The 12,962-nt window shown below is 54.9% G+C and overlaps 1 protein-coding gene across 1 annotated transcript in view; it reads right to left on the bottom strand.

The window, feature by feature from the left end:
* Nucleotides 1-12,962, bottom strand: part of CDH22 (cadherin 22) — a 120,508-nt gene that overhangs the window by 15,389 nt on the left and 92,157 nt on the right. Inside the window, exon 8 of the mRNA XM_045082141.1 lies at nucleotides 7,715-7,851. Coding sequence (XP_044938076.1) covers nucleotides 7,715-7,851 — 137 coding nt within the window. The remainder of the gene's footprint in view (nucleotides 1-7,714; nucleotides 7,852-12,962) is intronic.

The raw sequence follows: 12,962 nt of genomic DNA, 5'->3' as shown, positions 1-12,962 counted from the left end.
CAAGGCCAGCAGGCCCTCCTGCTGCCTGGGGATTAGCACCAACTACTCTCGGACTCAGGTCCAAGCAACCCTTTCCCGCTGCCCGGCAGCAGGTGCCCTCTCCCGGGGCTGGGTCCTTCATGGGTCCCAACCCCCTTCTTGGCATCTCAGTTCAGCTGACTGACATGCAAATTAGTTTAATTATTTCTTCTTCTAAAATAAATTATATTTTGCAGTAGCTGCAATATGTTGTGTCAGGCAAAATTGCATTCAATATTTTTAAACTAATTGATGCAGCCTTGAGGAAGGCTGATTGACAGCCCAGAGCTGAGCAGGCCCACAGCCTTAACCGGTTCCTAGATGAAAATTAAACGTGCTTCGGCCTGGGGCTCCTTCCCTGAGCTAACTCGCTAGGAGCCCAGAAAGGTGTCGGTGAAGCTCGGGGCGGGGGGCCCAGGGCCGAGGAGGTGGGCTGTTCAGTGGGAGCCTTGGGAAGAGACTGGACTGGGTGGGATGTGGTGCTGTGCACCGTGGGCAGGTTGCCTTCCTTCTCTGGGCCTCGGAGTCCCTTATGCATAAAGGACATGGGCTCGGACTAAGCCATCTGGAGCTAAGGCTTCTGGGTTTTGCTGACGACTATGAATTGAGCACCTTCTTTGTGCCAAGAATAGAAGTGAGCAAGACCTACACGATCTCTCAGTCTAGCAGCAGTGACAGACAGTACTCAGGACTCCGATAAGAGCGAAGAGATAAAAGTTCAGGAGCCAGGCGGGTGCAGGGATATTTTCCCTGGAGTGACCTTTAGACTGAGATCCAACTAGGAAGGAATCACGTGATGCGGATGGGAGGGAAAGTGTGCCCCGGGGAACAGCATCAGCAAACATCTCGGAGGAGAAGAGGAGAAGGTTGTCTATAGTGAGACTCTCGATCCCTTCTAAAGAAGACCCCAGCCCCCGGCAGGCACTCATCCGGTATCTGAACCAACCATGGACTTGAGGGCTGGGGACCACTGGGAAGGGAAGAGGAAGCGGAAGCCGACCTGGTGACTCTGTTAAGGGCACTCCTTCCCGGAAAGACATCAGCAAGCACTTAGGGAGCATGCGCTGTGGGCCAGGGTCTGTGCCACCCATTTTATCTTGTCAACCATTGTGGGAGGTGGAGACTAAGATGATTGGCCTTTTACTGAGGAGGAAACCCATTCAGAGAGGTAACAAATTAGCCCAAGGTCTCATAGGGAACACATGGTCAATAGCCTGGGTCTGGTTCCAAAGGGGGGAGTTTCTGATCATCGGGTGGTACTGCCTTTCTTGCCATCTTCATCTGTCAGTCCTACTTGCCTCCAGGTCCCAAACAAATATCTCTGCCTCCTCCTGGAAGCTTTCCCTGACTACGTCCGTCCTGGGCTATCAGAATGGGCTATCAGAATACCAGCAGAGTCCCACGTGCTCACAGGCTGCACGTGATCTTCCAGTGATCTCCCCAGCCTGGACCCTTACCCCTCTCTGGAGCTCTGCTCCAAGTTTGCTCCATTCTCTCCTTCAGATCGTTGCCCAGATGCCTTCTCAGAGAACCTCCCCTGATGACCTTTAAATGTGTCCCTTGCCATCCCTTGCCAAAGGGTCCCAGACACCCCTTTCCCTGCTTTCTCTCCATACCACTCATCCAACACCCCCGAAGGTTTTGACTCACTTAACGTGCTCATTACCTGCCTCCCCCACCAGAAAGTAAGCAGAATTTCTGTTTTGTTTCCTGCTATGTGCATGGAACATAGTAGGTGCTTAATAAAGATCGTCGAATGAATGGGTTTCATTGTCTGTGGCATCCCTGACTATGCCACAGGGAGAGACGAAGACCTCCACAGATGGACTGATTCGGGGGGGGGGGGGTTGCACCCCCTCCAGGATCCCTCCATCTGGGAAGGAATCAAGCTGTGTGATGCTGTTCCTGCCTCTCTCTTCGGACTAAGGTTTTCTTATCAGTAAAACAAATGGGGGGAGAGAGAGAGAAGCCCAGAGAGAAAGAGGTAAGGGAGGTTGTAAGAGTGGGAGTGAGAAAGGTGCGGGCGGGGAGGGGGGGCTGGTGGAGAAAGGAACAGGGGTGGGGGGAGGGAAAGAGCCGGAGGGGAGCTTGAAGGCCCCTCCTTCCCACTCACTTGCAGTGGAGGGTGGGCAGCTGAGCCGGACCCTCTTCTCCTGTCCCCCCAACCCCTCCCCCTCCAGAGAGAATTAAATTGCATCCAAACACCAGGCTCTGATTAGAGCTGGCCAGCTGGGCAGGAAGATTTATCATCCCAATTACCCGCCGGCCAAGACAGGGAGGGCAGGCCGGCGAGGGGGCTGGGTGAGCAAGTGGGGGTGCTCCAGGGGAGGGGTGTCAGGGCTGTCAAAAGTGGGGTCCTTGCTCCCTATGCCCCATCCCCGCTCACCTTTAATGGGAGTGGGAGGTTTGTACATACTTCTCTGCCTCAAGACTTTGATGATCTCTTTGGCTTCCCAGGGGAGACTGGAGGATCGACTTTGTTGCAGGGGGGTATGTGTAGTCCTCCAAAAGGGAAGGGAGGACTTCGGGGTGAATCAGGAACTCTGGAATGGGGTGGGGGAGAAAGTTTTCCTTCCTAGGCTGAGCTGGTCCTGATGTTCTGGGCTGTGCTGGGCTGTGCTCTGGAGACCCCACGGACATGACAAAAGCTTTATTCCGGTCAGCCTCTGTTAGGTACTCAGCAGGCACTGGATTCCGGGAGTTACCCAGTCCAAGAGGGGCCCCGGCCTCATTTACACACTTCTGTTGATGGGAAGTTCAGTGCCTCTTGAAGCAGCCCCTTCCAGGCAGTGCTGTGCCAATCCTCTTCCCCAGACGGCACCACACTCAGCTTCCCTGCCCATCCTAGCTCTGCTCGGATACCCCCAGCTCATGTCTAAGCCTGAGGCTTCACGACAGCCTCCTATGTGTCCTCCTGCTCCAGGCCAGTCCCCTCCTGTTCACCCACGACCCAAGTGAACATTGCAATGGCACAGCAGACCATGTTTCTCTTCTGCTCAAAGACCTGCCTTGGTTCCCTGCTGTCTTCAGGAGACGTCTGGCTCCTCAGAGGACACCCAAGGTCCTTCCTATAGAGGATCAGTGGGCATCTCCATGCTCACCTCACCCGGTCTACTCCAGCCGCCCCCACCCTAACCTCTGCCCGCCCCGCCCCACCCCCCAGCTTCCCCATTCTCAGAATGGCCAGTGGACAGCTGAGCTTCTGGGTCTTTCTGCCTCGAGCACCCCACCCCCTTTCCTCAGCCTTTGAGACCCAATTCAGATGTCCCCTCCTCTGGGAAAAATTTTTGGCCTCCTTCCCCTCTGGGTGGGCAAGTCCCTCCCTGCTCCTCCTGAGTGCCCACTGCCCCCTTCTGCTCTGTGTTGCCACTGTCGATGCGTCTCTCCCCTGCCTACCTGTGAGCTCCAAGGTCAGTGGCCAAGCCTTGCCAAGCCAAGCCAAGCCAAGCCAAGCCCAGCACCAGCCCAGGATGGGCGGTGAAGAGAGGCCCTCCGGAAACATTAGCTGGGGGCAGACATGAGGGGGGCGGAGGGTGTCCTTGTGGCAACTGAGCACTATGTCTCTCACCCCACCGCAAGCTCTCACCCCCACCCCTATTGTCCTCCTAAGGAGCACTGGACTGGGAGTCATAAAGCCTCACTGCTGGACTTGGGCATGTTGCTTCCCTTCCTCGGGCTCAGTCTCTTCAGCTGTAAAGTGGGGAGGGAGGATGGGGACTGGAGTCCATCATCTCTGACGTTCCTTCTCCCCTCAGCTATGAATCACACATAACGTGGGTCAGGAACCACGCTAGTCACCGTACAAACACAGATTCTAATGTACATGACATGAGATGCTTTATATACAACCTTTGGTATGACATCGGGCACATCGTATGCTTCAAATAAACAAAAGCTGCTCTTATTGTAAAGATATCGTAAAATTATTATCTTTACAGCCATCAGACACAGTGCCATTTTACAGATGAGAAAAGTAAGGCAATGAAAGCTATCCGAGCTCACACAGCTGGGAATGGAGCAGCTGATCCCAGTTCTTGCCGGTCACGCCACCCTGATTTCCTAACCGGGTGGGCCAGCCCCTTTAGCCATTCATTCAGTAAGGATTTACACACGCCTACTAAGTGCCAGGCCCGTATGAATAGCGCAGATGCGGATGAGACCCTGCCCTAGTGTCCAGCTTCCTGGGGAGAAGAGATTAACTAGATACTCACATAAATACATATATAAATCATGATGCATGCTCCATGGTTTGCAGGAAAAACCGGGGTGCTCTAAGACATACGGGGTGCTCTAAGACGTACTGGAGTGACCCAGATGGGGAAGCTTCTTGCTAATCTGCTTAACTCCTGGATATTCCTGGTGGCTAGCGACTGCCACCACCCCACACTCCAGACCGGCTCACGGCCAGACAACCCTGGAAGAGGGGGGTTGAATGCGGCCCCCGGCACCCCCACCCCAGCACTAGCCTTCCAAGTCCGCACCCCCGTCTCTTTGAAGACTGTCCCTTTACAACTGCCCTTTCCACCGAAGGATTCAGACACAAATTGTACTTTAAATTCAATATTGGTCATTAATATTTCATGATTACAAAACGTTAAAGATAATGTCAGTGGAAGGAGCGTCTGCATGGGCAGAATGGATGACTCAGAAGTTCGGGGAGAGGGGAGCCGGCATACTAAGTGGCTGGGAGTCTTTGAGGTAATCCAGTATGACAGTGGAGGCTCTCAGTGCAGCCTTCTCCAAGGTGTTCACCAAGCTTGGCCACTGTGTATACATTTTCCCCTCAGATTCTTGTCCTCTCCTGTTTGTTATGCCCAGAGCAGGTAGGGCCACCGTGACCCCAGCAGCATCCTCTGTTTCTAAAGAAGCCAAATGGATGCTTTAGCAGGAGGCCATGGGCAGGCAGATCCACTGGCATTGCACTTGGGGCTGGGGCAGTCTGCTGGGAAGCAGGAGGTGTGGCGGTGGAGCCCTGGTCCTGCATGGATTTGCTCTGTGACCATGGAACCATCGCTGTTCCTCCCTGAGCCTTTATTTCCTCATCTGTAAAGCAGGGATAATAATTTCTCCCTTGTCTCACAGAGATGCCGAGAAGCTGGAGTGGGTGGGTTATTTGTGACACTCCTGGATTCGTGCCTGGCACCAAAGAAATGTGACTTGAGGGGCATCTGGGTGAGAGCTGGGCTTTGGAGTCAGACAGATTGGGGCTGGGAATTTGGACAAATGATTTCCCTTGTCCTTCGTACGTTGGGGATAAGGGCAGAACCGATATCTCTTAGGTGGGGAGAGTCAACCAGCGGGCACACCACTGTAAAATGTCTTGTGCGGAGTTGGTGCTGAAGTCAAGTGCACAGAGTCAAGATCAATAGACACCACTAATTGAGCACTTATTAAGTACTAGGCAAGTTCTTCCCATGCATGGTCCTATTGAATCTTCCCACTAGCTCCCGGGAAGCAGGAGCCATTCGTTTTCTTATTGATTGATACCTGGTGAGGGTTGGGCGGGGTTGTTGATTGCAGCTTAGAGGGCTGGGTCTCTAGCCCAGTGATCAGTCTCCTATCAGAGCCTTATCTTCCCCAGGTCAGTTGCTAGGCACTGCTGTGTGGGGGAGAGGGGCGGGGTTCAGACTGCAGAGAGGACCCCGGAAAGGGAGCTCACCTGGCCATGCTGCGGAGGGAGCCAGACAGACTTGCCCCAAATCCCAGCTCTGCCACAGCACATCCTTGGGCAAATTTCCTCTCCGAGCCTCAATCTTCCCATCAGTCAAGTGGGTGCTGGCTGGTTACTGATCATGATTCAATAAAGTCACTGAAAATCCTCTAGCCCAGAATATGGATGAGTTAAACACTGTTCAATGTTTGTGGGCGAGTCCCCTCCACATTCTTTCTTCCGTGAAATGGCAGCATTACAGACTTTGTATGCCACTCGAGCTGCTCGCTGTAAGGAGACCCACTCGGCAGAAGAAGCATGATGCTTAACCCAAGAATGGGATGTGAGACAGGGTGACAGGCTGTGGGGTAGCTGTAGCTGTGGGCAGGGAGAGGCGGCGTCTCTGCCCAGCAGCCAGGCCAGTCCCCCCCACGGCTGCCCTGGGAACAGGTTCAGGGAAGTAAGGAGGGGGCTCTCCTCCCCCCAGTCCAGCCGCCACTTCCTCTCCAGCCACCTTTTGTTACCTTCCTTTCATGCGGTGGAGGAGTGGATTCAAAGGCTCCTGAGCAGCAGGCACTGAGGTTTGAGCCAGCTTTGTATTTTCTTTTAAACTGAAGTTGAAAGAGATGGAGGGAACTTCAGCCTAGGGACTTCCTTGGCCCACGGGCTGCTGGGGCGGCAAAGTGGGAGGGCGCCAGCAGGGGGAGGAGGAGGAAGGCTGGCAGGGGGCTCACAGGGCCAGGAGGGGCTTGGGCCCCCCCACCCCGAAGTGCACGCAGGGGCAAGTTTGCACCTCGCCCACCCCCCACCCCTCAGGCTCAGAGGCTCTGAGTTTCTCTGTTATCATGATGGCTTGCTGGCAGCTGTGCTGGCTCCTGGACCTCGAGAGCTGATGGGGGTGCGGGGAGGGGGTGCGGAGGATACCTGGAGACCAGGCCCAGGCAGCTTTGCTGTGGTTTTGGAGGATACCTGGAGCTGCCCCCTCCCCTCTCCTGGGGCTCTGTGAACCCCGCAGTCTCAGCTCCTCACCTCCATGGCCTTACTTATCTGGACCCTATGCATAGACACACCCCCCTGCCCCTTGTAGCTCACCTGTGCCAGCTGCACCAAACTGCCTGTGGTGCACACACACAATCACACACACTCTTCCTGAAAGCCAGGCCAAGCACCTTGAAGTAGTCCCGGACACCTCTCTTATCTCCACGTCAGTCATTCCATCATAAAATCCTGGGATGTCATTTTCAGCCTGCCCCCCAAAGCCGACCGCGTCTCACCTCCACGGCTGTCCCCCTGGGCCAGTCCACGTCTTCCTGCCACTGTGACATTTAATTTCCTCCTTCACCCCTCAAAAGATCTATTCTCATGCAGCAGCCAGAGATATCCCTCCTCAGCTCTGTCCTATGATCCCCACGTTATTCAGAGTAAAGTCCAAAGAACTTACAGTGGCTGAACACTCTGCCCCTCATTAACCACACTGGCTTCCTTGCTGTTCCTCCAATATGCTGGGCAAACTATCACCTCAGGGCCTTTGCACTGGCTGTTTTCTCTGCTTACAACACTCTTCCCTCAGACATGGGCATGACTCCCTCACTTTCGTAAGGTCTCCGTTGAAATGTCTCCTCAGAGAGGCCTTCTTCTAAAAGGAACAACACCATCTTCTTCCCAATCCCCTTCCCCCACTTTCTTCTTTGCCGATTTCTCACTAGCACTTCACATCATATGACATAGGTACACCTGTTTGGGGACAGTCTAGCGCTCCCCCACAAAGACAGGAGATTTTCTGTCTTCAAGGGCTGCATCCCAGTCCCTAAAACGGGCGTCGTATGTAGTGGGCGCTCAATAAATGCTGAAGGAAGAAAGCCAGCTTCACGACCAGCTTTCGCCCTTTGGCGTGGGTTCCTTCCCAGGTCTTTGCTCCTCCCTCTCAGCTCTTGCCTCTCGCAACCCGGCCATCTGTGCCCGGTTCCTTTCTTTTTGCCCCGCCTCAGCCCCGCCCCTCACTCAGCCTTCGTCCCTCCCCCAATGATATCCCCGCCCCCGACTCACCCGCTTCCATGGCCAGCACGGTGATATTGTGCCAGCCGGCGGTCTCACGGTCCAAGCCCTTGCCCGTCACGATGGCGCCCGTGTCCGCATCGATATCAAAGATCTGGTCCAGATCCGAGTCGCGGTCAATGGCGTACCTGAGGGAGGCAGGGCGGGACTGATTGAAGGTGCCCTGGCGCCAGGTGGAGCCCATGCCCAAGTCCACCATTCCCCCCCATCCCTTAAAGAGGGATCACCTACCTGCCTGGGGGACACGAGGAGCAGAGAAGCCCTTTCCAAAAGAGAAGGGGTGGAAAGGAATCTGGGTTTGCCTCTCTGCTGCACCGGCACCTGCTGTGTGACCACGGGCCTCCCTCCACCTTTCCTGGCCTCAGTTTCCTCAGCTGGGTAATGGGGCTAATAATTTGCACCCCACAGTTGTGAGGCTGGAAGTGGGCGAAGTCCCTGGCACAGAGCTAGCACTCACTGTATATTCGATTCTTACCTTTCCCTAAGAGCTGACCCTAGAACTGGGCTTGGGAAGGGGACCGGGCTGGCACGGGTGGGGGCTGGCACGGGTGGGCGGGTGCGTGGGAACAGGTGCAAAGAATCATTCAGAGAATGGTGGGTAGGGATTATTCAGAGAATGGCAAACGTAGGACGGAGAAGCAAGGCGGGCATCCGCACCCGCAGGGCGCGGAATTCAGGGCTTGGACTTGTCGGGGGTAGGGGTGGGGGCCGAGGGGAATTCTGAGCAGGAGAGAGGGGGTCGGCGTGGAGGCCCCAGCCCGGGCACACAGGCTGAGCGAGTGCGGGGTGTGGGGGTTGAGGGGGATGGCCGGCGGCCCCTCCCCGCCTGCGCAGCACGCGCGAGCTAATCTGCCGCTTTTCAGTTGCCGCGTGAAAAAGCCCTTTGTTCCGCCTTCTTCCCGGGCCTTTGTGCAGCGGCTCCAGGCCTGAAAGGCCCGTGTCCAACACATGTCTCGGGCGGCGGCCCAGAGAGGCCCCGCCAGCTCGGACCTCCGCTTCCCTGCGCTGATAAATGCGGGCGGGGGCGCCGCCAGGCTGCGCGGCCCACAAAGGCCTCGAATGCCAAGCAAGGGTGCATTGTGCCGCGAGGACAAAGAAGCTTGGCGGGGCGGAGCTCAGCCTGATCCACCCGGCTCCTCCCACAGGGAGGAAAGGGACCCTTTCCCCATCTCCTAGAGGAGGAAACTGAGGCCCATGGAGGCGAGGACACCAGAAACGCCCCCTGCTGGAGGCGCAAGGCCCCAAAGTGACCCTACAGTGGGGCTTAGCTGCATTACAACTGCCCCAGGCCTCAGTCTTCTCATCTGTTGAATGGGAATAAGGACACCCAGTGGGACTGTCCGCATCTGGAGAGTAGTCAGAGCTGCGTTTGAATCCTAGGCTACTTAGTCTACCTGTGTAACCTTGGGCAAGTCACTGGACTTCCCTGGCCTCCGTCTGCTTATCTGGAAAAGGGATGCTGAATACTCCCTCATGCTGGCGTGGGTTAGAGGAGCTAATGCATGAGTCTGGGCATAGGCACAGGTGATATCCCTTACTCTTTTCATAGTTAAAGGGGTGGAGGTGAAAATGGTGAATGAACACTATGGCCAACTGGAAAAGGTTGTATGTATGGGGATAGCGGGCATTACAGTCAGTCTCCTGAGCCCCCATCAACTCTCCTCCCTGTCCCTAAGCTGCTAAGCCCACATCCCCCTTGTCCCTAACCAACCTGGGGGGGGGGGCTTCAGACCCAAGATGATACTTCCTTCCACTAGCACAGCACTTAATAGTTATAGCCTGCTTTTCCTTTAGCCATCCTTCCGTGCACTCCTTCATGCCTAGACATTAACTCAGTGCCTTCTCTGTACTGCCCTGTGCTAGGTCCTGGGGATAAAAGGGCAAACGAGACACATGAGGTCCCTGCCTGGCATCCTGTGAAGCTGATGGGATCTCCCATTTTGCAGATGAAGACACTGAGGCTCAGAAAGGAAACCTGCCAAGCTTAGGACGGCCAAGTATGATTGAGCAGGCTGTATCCTGCACAAAGGTATCAGGCTGAAGGGTGAAATGGGGTTAAAGTCTACCCAGTGTTCAGCTTGCCAGGTGTCCTAGGGAGGATCTTCTCAAAAAGGGATCTTTTCCTTATTTATGCGAAGATGCCATGAGGGCTAGTGATGACCATGCTCAAAATTGCACAGGAACGGTCACAGAATTGGAATTTGTACCCAAATTTGGGACTCTCTACCCAGAGTTCTTTTTTAGCTCATTGAACCACCCAAAGCTGCAAAGCATGGAGGCTCAGGTCTCCTTTGCCCTCAGCCTGGGCCTGTCAGATGTTTGGTCCAAAGGAGGTAGAACCGGAATCCAAGTGTCAGCTCGGTTGGAAGGAACCTCCTCCTGATTTTACCCGTGCAGGAAGAGAGTCCAGGAGAGGGCCAGGGTCTGACACAGCCTGGGCTCCTGATCGCTGGGTCAAGGCTGGGGCATGAGACAGGGCTTGTGGGAGGAAGCCTACCACCTTCTTGCTTCTCCTGTTCCTGCTTAGAACTCCCTCCTTTTTTCTCTCCTCCTAGTTCTCTCTTTTGTTTCCTCCTGGAGGGGAAGGGGGGAGGGCGGGCCCTGAATCTAAGTGGAGGCAGCTGTTCCCAAGGCCGTGGGGCGGCCGCAGGGACCTGCCATTAACCAGCAAAAGAGTTGGGGCTGCAGGTCAGTGTGGCTGGCTGAGCCCAGGTGGTTTTGTTCCAGCTCAGGAAGCCAGCCAGTGAGTGGGAGGGAGGGAGGGGTGTGGCACTGAAGCGCGGAGTGGGGCCTGGCAAAAATGGGGGGTGGCGGAGGCGAGGCTTAGGGACCTCACGTGTAGGTGCAGGAGTTGTGTGTCTGGTCGGTGTTGTGGGTGGAAAGAGTGTGTGTGTGTGTGTGTCCTGAATATGTGAGTGGTGTGCGTGCCTGTGTGTGTGTGAGATACTGTTTTGCTGTTGGAAAAGCTGAGGCTCGAGAGGCAGCTGCTTAGCCCTGGGTGTGGATCCAAGTCCACGATGTCCCCAACAAGTCACTTCAATCTTTGAACTTTAATTTTGAGCAAAATGGAGATGCTAATCCTACCTTGCAAGTTGCTAGGAGGATTAAATGCCTAGCAGGGGGATAAGGTGCCTAGCTGAGCTCCGGGAAAATTACTCCAGGAGAGACAACGATTGTTATTCTAATTATTATTCAGAATGTCTGGTTAGGGGGACACAGGAGTCCCTCCAGCAGGTGTGTGGTCCGTGTGCCCGGGGTGGGGGGTGGGGGCTGGGAGGCCCTATGTAGGGAAAATGGACCTCGGAGTATCTCCAGCATGTTGGGGAGGGTGGGGGGCAGCTGTGGGTCTAGAATGTCCCGTTCCTCATTCAGTCAGCAGGACCGGATGGCAGGGAGGGGAACCGGAGCAGGTGTGGGTGGAGGAGGGCAGAGAGAGAGTGTGGAGGGGTGTCAGCTAGTGTGTGGTACGTGTGTGTACATGTCTGTGCACACTTGTAAGGGAGGCCCTGGAATGGTGCAGATCAGGTACCCATCTGCCTAGGTTTGAAACCTAGCTGTGTGGCCTCAGGTAAATCACTTGACCTCTCTGTTCTTTGGTTTCCTCCTCTTAAAAATGGAGACAATAACAATGTCTATCTTACCGAGCAGCTGTGAGGGCTGGACAAGTAGATATCAGTGGAATACTTCTAGCAGTGCTGGGAGCCCCACATGCCCCATGGATTAGCTCCTGTGTTTTTTTGCCAGACAAGACTTCGTGCCAGGCCTGTAGGAGGCCTTTCTGTACATGAGCTCCTCCCATCTTCACAGGCACTGTTATAACCCCCATTTCACAGATGAGGAAACTGCGCTAAAAGAAGCAAGGGTCCTTGCTCTGGGTCAAAAGGGCTGGTTAGTGGACACCCATGTCTGTGCGGGGCCTTGTCTATGGGCATCCGGCTGAGGGCCAGCCAGGCACACCTGCAGACACTCACACACACTCCGAGGGCACAAAGTGCTGCCATTGTCAAGGTCGGGGTGGGGGACGTGGGGAGGGTCCTGCTTGAGGGTCCTGCTTCCTGGCCTGGGCGTGCACTATGTGGTTTCTGTCCATGTAAATCTGTGCATAGGGTGTGTACGCAGGTATGACAGAGCTGGGAGGCAGCAGACTACTGTGTGTGCTGCGCTCCCAGGCTCCCCGGTTGGGGGGCTCATGTACATATGTGCCTCGAAGGCTGGTGGATGCAGCCCCCACCTGAGCACTAGAGGGAGAGTCTCTTCAGGTGCAGAAGGGGCTCCCTGTCCCCCAGTCCCCACACCAGGGATTCCTCTCTGCTGACTCTACCCCATCTGTGATTCTTTCTCACGTACTGTCCCCACCCCAACCTTAAGACACATATCAAAGCCCAAAATTTGTATGTGATTAATACAGGCTGCAGATTGAAGGGGAGAAATTGGTGTCCAGGCCACAAAGGAACATAAAGGCACCGAGCGCAGATCCTAGTAGAACACAGCAGACATTGAATACCTAATTTTGGGGGGCACCTGGGTGGCTCAGTGGGTTAAAGCCTCTGCCTTCGGCTCAGGTCATGATCTCAGGGTCCTGGGATTGAACCCCTCATTGGGCTCTCTGCTCAGCAGGAAGCCTGCTTCCCCCTCTGTCTCTCTGCCTACTTGTGAGCTCTGTCAAATAAATAAATAAATAAATAAATAAATAAATAGATTTTTGAAATACCTAATTTTTGAATAAATGAATGAGGCAGGTACTATCATGATGCCCATTATAGAGATGGGAAAACAGAGGCTTATTGTAGGTCCTGTGATCTTCCCACAGTTCTACAACTGAGCTGGGATTCCGACCCAGGTCTTCTTTGATTCCAGAACCCCCATACTTTCCAATGCACCCCACTGTGGAGTGCTGGCAGGAAATGAGGGTTTGTTCCCTCCGGTCCAGTGTGGGCTTTGCTGGTTTTGATGTTTGAAGAAGGGTGTAGGGAGGACTGTGCTGGGCTGATCAAGGGCCTGACTCTCTGCAAGGCTGCTTAACCCAGAGGTGGGTCTGTCTGAGCCCCCCTGAGCACTCGCCTCCCTCCCTCCAAAGCTTCCAAGGTTTCCCTTTGAAGCAAGGAGTCCAGCTTCTCCACCTGACGTTCAGGGTCCTTCCCGGGCTGGCCCAAGTGTCCCTCTGTCCTCATCTCTGCCCACCTTGACATGCGCTCACCCACTGATCACGCACGCTGCTGCTGAACTTAACCTCCCGGAT

Source organism: Mustela putorius, unplaced genomic scaffold (genome assembly GCF_011764305.1).
Source record: "Mustela putorius furo isolate JIRA1106 unplaced genomic scaffold, ASM1176430v1.1 tig00000592_pilon_pilon_pilon, whole genome shotgun sequence".
NCBI classification, from domain to species: domain Eukaryota; kingdom Metazoa; phylum Chordata; class Mammalia; order Carnivora; family Mustelidae; genus Mustela; species Mustela putorius.
Note: the sequence above shows the minus strand (reverse complement) of the source record. Positions and strands in the feature narration are given on the sequence as shown.